Source organism: Microtus ochrogaster, unplaced genomic scaffold (assembly GCF_000317375.1).
Source record: "Microtus ochrogaster isolate Prairie Vole_2 unplaced genomic scaffold, MicOch1.0 UNK98, whole genome shotgun sequence".
Classification (NCBI taxonomy): Eukaryota; Metazoa; Chordata; class Mammalia; order Rodentia; family Cricetidae; genus Microtus; species Microtus ochrogaster.
The window spans coordinates 2,391-14,075 of NW_004949196.1; the positions used below are offsets into that span (position 1 = coordinate 2,391).

Consider the following 11,685-nt stretch of genomic DNA (forward strand, 5'->3'; position numbering starts at 1 on the left):
TGGGACATGGGCTTCACAGTCTGTCCTTGTAAGCTTTTTGGTCCCTACAATGTGCTGGTCAGTGTACCTACCTCAATGCCAGGAGCGCTCTCTCTGGTACAATACCACCCAGCAATACGTAACTGGCTTAATGGCCCTTCTGCCTGCCTTCCCAGCCTTTGGGAGGTGCTAGAATGAGGACCAGGAGTTTGAGATGAGCTTGGGCTACGTGAGACCCCGCTCAGCATTAGTTCAGCAGGTCTCCCTGGAAGGGAGGACCCATAGACATCCACAGCGTGGAGGGGCTGTGCTGCCTATGCCCATGGCTCTCTGGGTACTGCCGGTCCTCTGTGTGTGCCTGCCTTGTCCTGGGACAGGGCTTCAGCTGGCCATGTATTCCCATCTACCCGCCCTGTGCCAGGCCTTTAGAGAAGACAATCTATTTTGGGTTTCCCCACAGATGGAGGACGGCCACACACTCTTTGATTATGACGTGCGCCTCAATGACACAATCCAGCTGCTGGTGCGCCAGAGTCTGGCACTGCCTTCCAGTTCGAAGGAACGGGATTCTGAGCTCTCAGACTCTGACTCTGGCTATGGTGTGGGTCAGAGCGAGTCTGACAAGTCGTCCACACATGGCGAAGGGGCTGCTGAAGGGGATGACAAGACCGTGTGGGAGGACACAGAACTGGGGCTGTACAAGGTGAGGTGGCTGTGTGGACGTGTGACAGTGGCTTTCTGCATTTGCCCTCAACCCAGATTTGTACACTGCCAACCCTAGCAGTGCCTCAGCCTCCCTGCCCCTTACTACACTGACAGCCACACAGGTCTCTTGGGACTCTTTGGTGACCCACTATAGGCAGTACTGTAGGTCTCACCTCTGCAGCTGGCATAGGAGCTGACATTTTGAACTCTCTCCAATGAGTTGCATCAAGATTGAAATGCATTTGACAAACTGGAGGTTGAGCCTCCGTGGGAATCCCAGCCTGTGTTTGAGGCTGAGCAGTCCCCCATGAGGGCCATCTTCTGCTCTCTGAGCACATCACTCTTACTCCACCTGTTGGGTTTGACCTGTGTAGGCACAGTGTCTTATCCAGGACCCGGAGTTACATGAGAGATCCCGGTCTGGAGTGTGGAGGCTTGGGATGTGGCTCAGCACCTGGAGCCCGAGGACCGCTCATGGTCCCTGTTTGTTTGCTGTCTGTCATCAAACCTCTGAGATAGTTGGAGCCATCAGAGCAGAAGTTTCTGGCAGCAGAGGGCGTTGTTGACTGAGTTCTGTTCAGAATTGTCTAGTACCATCTGCTGTCCACAGCGCTGAGGCTTACTCCCAGCTGGAGCGTGGCGACCCACACTCGCCATCCCTGTGCTCTGGGGACTGAGGCAGCCCCTTGTGCTTGTGGGGCTAACCTGGAATAGAGAGGGAGACCTTTAGGCATAACTGGGCGCAGACACACTTGCCTGCTGTGGCCCTGTGATTCTTACCCCACTACCCGAATCCTCGACCCTGGTCCTGCCCTGCTGCCAGGTCTCTGAGCCTCCTTGCTTCCTGTAGGTTGATGAGTACGTGGACGTGCGTGACAACACCTTGGGTGCATGGTTTGAGGCCCAAGTGGTCCAGGTGCAGAAGAGAGCCCTGTCCCAGGAAGAGCCTTGCAGCTCCAGTGCCAGCATGACTCCGGAGGATGACATCATGTACCATATCAAATATGATGAGTGAGTGCCATCGCCAGCTTGGTCCTGTCTCCAGCACTGTCCAGAGCCCCTGTCTTGCATTCTCTGAGTGACTGCTGCCAGGGGACGAGGGTGGGGAAGCCACGGAAGGCTCATCCTTGGCGCCCTGTTTCCATTCGAGACTAGATGAAGGGCCTCTAACCCTAGGATCCCAGCTGTGAGCTGCCCTGCCTTGACCAGTTTTTGTTCAGTCTGTGAGGACATAAGGATCTCTTTAGAGTATCCTCGGTCCCAGCCTTCTCAGGAGGGTCTTTGGTCTCAGGCCCTGGGCCAACAGGGCATTTCAGGTCCAGGTTCCACCTGATGACATGGGTGGTGCCAAGAGAGCTCAGGCAAACAGCTAAACCGTATACACATCTTTTTCCTTGGGTCTGGGGGCCCTCCTGGCCTGGGGAGGCCACAGAACTTCTTTGTAGGGCCAGCATCCTGTAGGTGGAGGATGTACTTGCTCTTTGCTACTTGGCTTCCTTCTGGTCATGCTGGGTTTCTGGTGTGAGCCCTTCACTAGAGGAGAGGTGCTGTCATTTCTGTTCATGGCCTTGGATGGTTCCTAAGACAGTGGATAGTGAGATCCCAGTGTATAAACTGAGGTCTTGTCGAGATTTCCATGTTCTAGCTCTGGGATCATTTGTGGGCCCAGCTTGTTGTTGACAAGCCATTTAGTCAAATATTTATTGACTTTATTGAAACAGCCATTTAGTGTGGAAATCCTCTGTGGAAGATGATTGCTGAGCTGAGTTCTGTGATGGACCTGAAAGTGAATGTCGCTCACGGCTGCCCGGAGAGCGCTCTGTGAGGAATAGTCACTTCTGGGGCACTGTGGAATCTTAGTCTGTACGCCTCCACACACATCCATGTTTGCGCTCTATACGTGTGTGTGTGTGTGTGTGTGTGTGTGTGTGTGTGTGTGTGTGTGTGTGGAGAAAAACTTACTTTCCCTACCCATAGCTTCCCAGTCTGGTCCCCAGGTCAACCCTCCCAAGCTTCCTTGACTTGGCGGTCCTGGGCGCATGGCCACCTCACTTCTCTTCTGAGAGCCCAGAGCTGTTCCTCCTCCATCAGGCCTACCTCACTGAAAAGAGCCTTTTTTACAAATTGCCGTCTCCCTGGTTGCTGGGATGGCGATCAAGTCATTTTGTGAGTCGCATTTGTCTAAATGTTCCGCATACCTGGCCCACCAGCTTAGATGGCCAGGGTCACCCAGAATATGGTTCCCCATGCTCCCATTTCTGAGCCTGGTTAGGGACAGCATGTGGTGGCCTCAGGTATCTGAGTTTGGGCCTTTGCTTGCAGCTACCCAGAGAGTGGAGTGGAGGTCATCAAAGCCAAGGATGTCCGTGCCCGTGCCCGTACTGTGATCCCGTGGGAGGACCTGGAGGTGGGCCAGGTGGTAATGGCCAACTACAATGTGGATTACCCCAGGAAGCGCGGCTTCTGGTATGACGTTGAGATCTGTAGGAAACGGCAGACCAGGACGGCGCGGGAGCTGTATGGCAACGTCATGCTCTTGTGAGTGGCCTGCCTGGACAGGGACCCTGCTGTCCTCCCTTATCCTCACACCGGCCATCCCTAGATACAGCCAGCTCCGCAGCCCTCAGACTCGGCTTTCCGGAGGCTTCTTTATTTATGTTCATGTTGTCCCATACAGGAGATGTCCCATACAGGAGGGTGTCCCATACAGGAGGGTGTCCCATACATACAGGAGGGTGTGGGCCTGAGTGGTTCTAGGAGGCCTGGAACTCTGAGTGCCTGGGAACCTCCAAGGGGCCAAGGGCGTTTTCCTCATTTAGGGCACCAGATCTCATTCTCTTCAAACTCTTGACTCAGTGCTATGTAAACATCTCTAGAAACCACATACAGCCTGCTTGTATAGTAGTGCCTGTCTGTATTGCTAGCCAGCAGTGCTGTAGGGACATGGGAATTTCTGGATGTCCTGGGCCAGCTAGCCCGATACGTGACATGTGTAGGCAAACGTGGAGGATGGACAGTGAGGGTGCTCTGACCTGTGTGTGGCATAGGAGTGCCCACATTACAGAAACACACATGCAGAAACCAATGGGGAGTAGATCTGAAAGCCTGTCTTCAGACAGGCTCAGCTCCACAGTGCTCTAATGTTTGGGGATGTTCTGCAGAAACGATTCTCAGCTCAACAACTGCCGACTCATGTTTGTGGATGAAGTCTTTAAGATTGAGCTCCCTAATGAGAGGAGCCCCTTGATTGGGAACCCCTCGCAGCGTGAGTACTGGTCGGGCCCTGAGCACGCCTGGGTGGGGGGTTGGCAGACCAGGTGGCATGGTGGCCTGCTGCAGCCCCTCCTCCCCTCCGGAAAACAGGGAAGAGCGGCCCGTCCTGCCAGTACTGCAAGGACGACGAGAACAAACTGTGTCGCAAGTGTGCCTGCCATGTGTGCGGTGGGCGTGAGGCTCCTGAGAAGCAGGTGTTGTGTGACGAGTGTGACATGGCCTTCCACCTGTACTGCCTGCAGCCACCGCTTACTTGCGTCCCCTCTGAGCCTGAGTGGTGAGTAGTGGACTTCTGGCGTCCCCTGGACTGCCCAGAAGGGAACTTAAGACAGGCCAGGAAGTGGCTCTCAGCCTATTGTGTGGTTCCACTTTCCTGAATGTAAATCCCAGAGCTTGAATCAAATGCTGGGTGTGGCTGTTAGGTGTGAGAGCTCGGTGCTGGGGAAGCAGTGAAAGGAGGGTCCTAGGGCCTGCTGCCTGCCAACTTGGCTGCAGGCTTAGGAGAGAGCACTGTGCTAGTGCCTAGCGTCGAGGGACTAGCTTGTGTACCTCACTCTGACTGCACTTGAGGACTTGAGTTCCTGGCACTGGTGTGGCTGCCTGAGCCTGTGCAGGTCAGGACATCCAAGGCTCTGGCAGCGGGGCAGGTGAGCGCTATCAGGTGACTCGTGCCGCTCCCTTACTCAGCATTGTGATTTGCTTTTCATTGTTGTTTTGATTTGATTTTCTCAAGACAAGGTCTCACTGAGTAGCCTTGGCTGTCCTGGAACTCGCTCTGTAGACCAGGCTGACCTGGAACTCACAGAGATCCACCTGCTTCTGCCTCCCTGGGAAAGGTGTGCTCTCTGGGGGGTTCTTGAAATAACTTTGTTAGTTTTATTTTTGTATGCGTGGCGATTAGGATACAACTCTTGGGAGTCAGTTCTCTCTACTATGTAGGCCCGGGGGATTAAATGCAAGTTCTGAGGCTTGGTGGCAAACCTCTACCCACTGATTATTTCACTGGTCTTCTCAGGCAGGGCTTTTAGCAGAAGGTTGAGGAAACCCATGTCCTATAGAACATTGGCAGGAGGGCTGGAGAGATGGCTCAGCGGTTAAGAGCATTGCCTGCCCTTCCAAAGGTCCTGAGTTCAATTCCCAGCAACCACATGGTGGCTCACAACCATCTGTAATGAGGTCTGGTGCCCTCTTCTGGCCTGCAGGCATACAAACAGACAGAATATTCTAAACATAATAAATAAATATAAATCCCAGCACTCGGGAGGCAGAGGCAGGCGGATCTCTGTGAGTTCGAGACCAGCCTGGTCTACCAAGGGAGTTCCAGGACAGGCTCCAAAGCTACAGAGAAACCCTGTCTCGAAAAAACCAAAAACAAAAAAACAAAAACAAACAAAAAAAAAAAAGAACATTGGCAGGGATTCTGTAGGGATGGTCCAGCCTGGAGTTTAACTCTGTGCCTCCAGCTGCCCGTAGCTGCAGATGCTGGAGCATGTTCACTGCTGCCTGGGAACCCGAGTTTCCGATTTGATTCAGCTCTAGGGACCTTATCTCTGAACAGCCAGTGGGCTGTGTCTCCAGGGGGAAGGACTCCATCTATTTTTTGCGCTTGGGTATCGGGCCATATACAGGTGGCATTCTTGTCCCAGGTACTGCCCCAGCTGCCGGACCGACTCCAGTGAGGTGGTGCAAGCAGGCGAGAAGCTGAAGCAAAGCAAGAAGAAGGCGAAGATGGCATCAGCCACGTCATCCTCCCGTCGGGACTGGGGCAAGGGCATGGCCTGTGTGGGCCGCACCAGAGAGTGTACCATCGTGCCCGCCAACCACTTCGGGCCCATCCCTGGCGTCCCTGTGGGCACCATGTGGCGCTTCAGAGTCCAGGTATCTGCTGATGTCATGGGGTTCCAGACATTTATCTTTGGAGTTTGTGTCTCAGATGTGGCTAGGGGCAGGAAATGCTGCTGAGTGGGGTTCAGGAGGCTGCCTGCTTGAAGGAGGGTGCCGGGTTGCAGCACGATCCTTTATCCCTATCACGGCCAGCTCTTCTATGGTAGCTAGACTCAGCCATTGGGCCAGTGTGTTCTTGTCAGGGACTGTCATCCTGGGGTCCGGACAGGGTCACAGTTCCCAGGAGATGGAATGGGTCTTTTGGCCATGTTCACAGGTCAGTGAGTCTGGTGTGCATCGGCCGCACGTGGCGGGCATCCATGGGCGGAGTAATGACGGTGCTTACTCATTGGTGCTGGCTGGAGGCTACGAGGATGATGTGGTGAGACTGTGCCTCCTTCGTCCCCATCCCCACCGTGCCCCATGGCCTCCCACCCTGGCTCTCCCATGCCATCCACCATGACTGGTCCCTCAGGAGTTGCACCCTCTCTGTCATTCTGTCCAGTTTCCCACTGGGGCCTGCCCTCAGTGCTGGCCAGAGTTGCCAGGTTGTGCTGTCAGCTTGTTGTGGTCACTCTTGTCGACCTAAGAGTGGTAACTGTGTGGCTCATTTCTGCTGGAGAAGATGTCATGAGCTGTTGCCTATAGCACAAAATAAGTCTTTCAATTTTATAAGGAAAGAAAAATCAACTCTGAGGATGCCTTAGTGTGGTGAGGGCAACAGGAGCTGGGCTGGCTTCTTGTTCCAGGTTATCTTGTGGGGTGTGATGGCTGCTTAACTAGAAGGGAAGGTGGGAAATTACAGGGTGTGGCGAACATTCCGCACCCGCTGGTGGAGGGCGGCCTGACCCTTCTTGGCCTAGGAAGCACCCAAGCCCAGCAGCATGGTGATGGTGTCAGGTACTTCTCTCTGCCATCTGCCTCTAGCACTTTGCATCTTCCTCCCACTGAGCCTCTGTCCTGAGACACTTGACCACCAGTGTCTCGGCCTTTTCTCCAGCACATGCTGTCCTCCCGGAGTTTTAGGACATGGGGCCCTGTGGCATCTGTCCTGTGTCTGGCTCATGTCACTGCTCATTGCCTTCAAGGACCCTTTGTGTGGGAACAGGTCTTAGTGGCATTTCAAAGACAAAACTTGGTCTCTTTCTGTTACAGTTTCTTGTACGGTGCCTCGTGTCTTCTGGGCCTGCTGTGTGCCACTGGCCCTCATTCTTCACCCCTGCCACACTCTCACTATCTCCTCTGGGTCCACACCTCTTGTCCTCATTGATTCAGGCAGGGCTTACCCTCTATGCCGAGGGCTCACGCAGCCCTTCTTCCCCATTGCAGGACAACGGCAATTCCTTCACATACACAGGGAGCGGTGGCCGAGACCTCTCAGGCAACAAGCGTACGGCAGGACAGTCCTCTGACCAGAAGCTTACCAACACCAACAGGTGTGTGGAAGCTTGGCATCCTGTGGAGGGTGGGGGCCCACATGCCTCTCATGGCAGCAGGTGATGGGGCACAGGTTTGCCTCATGATGGACCTCTGTCGTGGCCACAATCCCAGCCAGGGGTATCACTGCCATCTCAGTATGGAGGTGGCATCCTAGGCAGGGTCCTGCATTCTGCTCTGCTGCACAGCCAAGGTGTAGCTCAACTCAGCACAGGGTTGTTGTATCAGAACATCCAGCTCAGTGGTTTAGACGGAAAGGCTTTGTTACTGTAACAAATCCTGAAAATGTGAGCCTATAAGGAAGGTTTCTATTGAAGTAATAAACCCCTGGGTGGTGGCGCCTTTAATCTCAACAGAGGCAGAGACAGGTGGATCTTTGAGTTTGAGGCCAGCCTGGTCTACAAGAGCTAGTTCCAGGACAGCCAGGGTTGTTACATAGAGAAACCCTGTCTTAAAAAAAACAAAAACAAAAACAAACAATCCCCTCTCCCCTAGTTTATAGATAGGACAGCTTTTGTTACTGTAACAAGTCCCGAGACTATTAGCTTACGTGCAAGGTTTCCTGGCCTATGCATCTGGGTTGTGCTGTGCTTGGTTGAGCCTTTGTCTTGAGGCTCCCACTAGGGGGCAACGGAAGGCAGCGCATGTGGCACTTGGGCAGGGCAGGAGAATGGAGAGGACACTGGAGTCCTACAGTCCTATTCTCTAGCACCTGCGATGCTGCCAGGTCCTGTGCCTTAAAAGTTACACTTCCTGTAGCTCTGCCCTCAACACAGGGACTTCTGGGAGATATTTAAAGAATTATTTCATGTGTATGAGTGAGTGTGTTACCTGCAAGCCTATGCGCTACTTGGGTGCAGTGCCCACGGAGGCCAGGAGAGGGCGTTGGATCCCATGGGTCTGGAGTCAGTGATAGCCAGGACCACCATGTAGGTGCTGGGAATCACACTGGGAGCTCTGCAAGAACACCTGCTCTCCAGCCTCTGGGAAACCTGCATGTCTTGTGGGGAGGTTAGATCAGACAGGAGCCTCCGGCAGCTTCTGGCCAATGCCAGTGATCTTGTCCTGGTGTCCTATGGTGACGAGGTCTGTGTATCTGTGGGTGTCAGGGTGTGACTTCCCTTGTGTCGTGTTCCCCAAAGGGCTCTGGCGCTAAACTGCAACTCCAAAATCAGTGAGAACGGGGCAGAGGCCAAGGACTGGCGCCAGGGGAAGCCAGTGCGTGTCGTCCGCAACATGAAGGGTGGGAAGCACAGCAAGTACGCGCCTGCAGAGGGCAACCGCTACGATGGCATCTACAAGGTGGGTCGTGAGCGCCTGCCTGTGTCCTGCCCGTCTCTGGGCTTCCTGCGCCACACTACACCAGCCACGCTGTTCTTTCCACAGGTGGTGAAGTACTGGCCAGAAAAGGGTAAATCTGGCTTCCTCGTGTGGCGCTACCTCCTGCGACGGGATGACGCGGAGCCTGGGCCCTGGACCCGGGAGGGCAAGGACCGCATGCGGCAGCTGGGGCTCACTATGCAGGTGTGTGGCCTGGAGGTCAGGGGCTCCAGCTCTCCCTCTCTGGGTCTTGTTTTCTGTGGAGCTCGTTGCCCGTCATGATGGGTGTTAGCAGTGGGACACCTGTTCTACTTCCATTCTGCTTCCAGGGTCCCCCTCTCCTCCAAACCAACTACCAGGAGGTCCTCAGAAGGCTGAGACCAACTTGGGCTGCATAGCAAGACCCTCTGAACAAAACCAGGGCTAGTTCTGCAGCTCCGTGGATACAAAGACTGCGTTCTGTCCCAGCCAAACATAGTCAGGATCAGGGGTTCAAGGCCAGCCTGGCCTACGTGAAATCCTGCCTCAATCGCTTAGGGGACGAAGAGAGATGGCTCAGTTAATATCACAGGCTGCTCTTGCAGAGGACCCCAGTTTGATACCTAGCACCCACATGGTCACTCAGCATGTGTAACAACAGTCCCGCCTCCACAGGTACTGCGTGTACACACACACACACACACACACACACCCCTCCAGTCCTCTGTACACACTTCCAGCATGTGTAACTCCACACACACACACACACACACACACACACACATACCCCTCCAGTCCTCTGTACACACTTCCAGCATGTGTAACTCCTGTCCCGGAGCCTGTCCGCCTCTGCAGGCACTGCACACACCTGTCGCAGACACTCGGAGGCAGTACACTATACACTGAAAAATAAATGTAGAAACGTTGAGGTTATGAGTGGCTGAGGGCACACAGGTGACACATCCAACCAGCCACACCTGTAGCTAATGTTGCTTCTGCCCCTCCAACCTCTGACCCATGACCCATCCAGCATCAGCAAAAAGAAGCTACCAGAACTGATAGAAAACAGGCAGTGGGGGTGGGCAGCTGCCTCCCCCCTTTGCAGCCGGATCATTTCATATCCACGTGGTGGGGGTGTTTGCCCTGGGGCTCTAGGCATGTTTGTATCCTGTTGAGGACTATTTAAGGAATCTTAGTGACCCATGGGACATGATGGCATCTGTCCCCAGGTGTTGGGGGCTGCACTGATGTGCATGTTTTCACGCACACAAGTGCTCGAAGTGGGCTGAAGGGCTGGGACAAGGTCAGTGGTAGGGTTGATAAGCTTAGTTTTTCTGTGGTTTTTGAAGATCTCACTCTCTTATGGCTGGCCTGTAACTCAACAGTCCTGCCTCAGTTTCCTGGGTGCTGGGTCACAGATGGGGTGCCACCACACCTGGCTTCATGTAGCCCAGGCTAGCCTTGAAGTTGCTACATAGCCCAGGATGACTTTTGACCTCCTGACCCTCTCTTGACCTCTAGTGCAGGGTGACAGGAGTGTGCTGTCACCCCTGGCTCTTGTTTTAGGTAGGGATCTTCCCCACATAGCCCTGGCTGGCTTATAGGGGGGCTGTGTGGGGAAGATCCCAGCCCTGCCACACCTGGCCCTCATGCTTGTCCAGTAATGCCTTCAGGTACCCAAGAGCTTGTTAGGTGATGACACGGTGGCCCTGAAGGATGGGCTGGTCCTGACTTTTGCCCACAACCTCTCTCCCTTCAGTACCCCGAAGGCTACTTGGAGGCCTTGGCTAGCAAAGAGAAGAGTAAGAAGTGCCGAGCCAAGGCCTTGGAGAAGGAATCACCCTCTAAGACAGGCTCAGCCAAGCGGAAGCCCACAGGTGGGTGCCTGTCCATCCCGACTTCCCGTCTATCCCACATGTCTGAAGTGTTCATTAACTTCTCACAGATCTTGTTCTGTGTCCCCGCCCCCCAGGCCAGGCCACTAATACACGTACACTCAAGAAGAGCAAACTGGAGCCCTTTACGCTCCCTGTCGAACAGGCCAACCTCATCAAGGAGGACAAGAGCAATGCCAAGCTGTGGGATGATGTGCTGAGTTCACTTCAGGATGGGCCGGTGAGCCACGGGGACCCATCCTGTGGGCACACAGGGTCAGAGTCCATGTCCTAGCCTGCAGCAGCACTCCAGTATGGCCTCACTAGCCCGTTCCGTGGTGTGCAGCTGCCTCTGGAACTTCCCATGTCCCACACTGAGACAGTCAGTGCAGGCCTTGTTTGTGCCTTCAGTGCGGAAAGTTCAGGTCTGGGCTGGGTCGGCTGCACAGGGCCACCACCCTGTACTGTCTGAGGCCTTCTGCCTTATACCACAGTGTCCTCAGTGTTGCTGAGGCGCAAATGGGGCTGGGGTTTCTGTCTTGTGTTGGGATGAGGTGATGAAAGTGTGCCCTCCCATGCCTGCTCTGCAGTACCAGGTCTTTCTGAGCAAGGTGAACGAGGCTTTCCAGTGCATCTGCTGCCAGGAGCTGGTGTTCCGGCCTGTCACCACCGTGTGTCTGCACAATGTCTGCAAGGTGAGAAGGCGGGTGCCTGGACCTACTGCCTGCACTCTTGGGGTGTCCTGGCTGTTCCCTCAGCCTTACTCTTTATAGAGACCCAGGCTCCCATACACACACTAACCCCCTCTAGGACAGTGCCAGGGACTACCAGGAAGGAGCTCAGAGTCAGAGTCCTGAGTGGGCACGAGGGTCAGAAGGGAGCCCCCAGTGCTTGCGTGGCTGCTCCCAGTTGCCCCCTTCACCCTGCCTGTGTCTCATGCAGGACTGCCTGGACAGGTCCTTCCGGGCCGAGGTGTACAGCTGCCCAGCCTGTCGCTGCGACCTGGACCACAGCTCCCCAACCCGGGTGAATCAGCCTTTGCAGACCATTCTCAACCAGCTCTTCCCTGGCTACGGCAGCGGCCGGTGATGCCGCGAACCAGGCAGGGGGCCCTCGATCCTGCTTCGAGTTCTTAGTGGGCTTAGCTTGAAGGTGTTGTCCTTCCACATCTGCCCCTGGTGACCCGTCTGCCTTGATCGCCAGTTAACCAGGAATACTGTATTCTGGCTACCAC

The 11,685-nt window shown here is 54.7% G+C and overlaps 1 protein-coding gene across 1 annotated transcript; it reads left to right on the forward strand.

Moving 5' to 3' along the window:
* Positions 1–439: 439 nt before the first annotated feature.
* Positions 440–11,685, forward strand: Uhrf1 (ubiquitin like with PHD and ring finger domains 1; the record flags this gene model as incomplete). Its single annotated transcript, XM_005371136.3, has 14 exons — positions 440–682; positions 1,535–1,695; positions 3,007–3,222; positions 3,846–3,949; positions 4,048–4,234; positions 5,604–5,835; positions 6,119–6,223; positions 7,171–7,277; positions 8,421–8,580; positions 8,665–8,802; positions 10,337–10,454; positions 10,550–10,692; positions 11,042–11,146; positions 11,394–11,685. Coding segments are annotated over 14 exons (2,166 nt in total), but the record flags the coding sequence as incomplete, so codon positions are not given.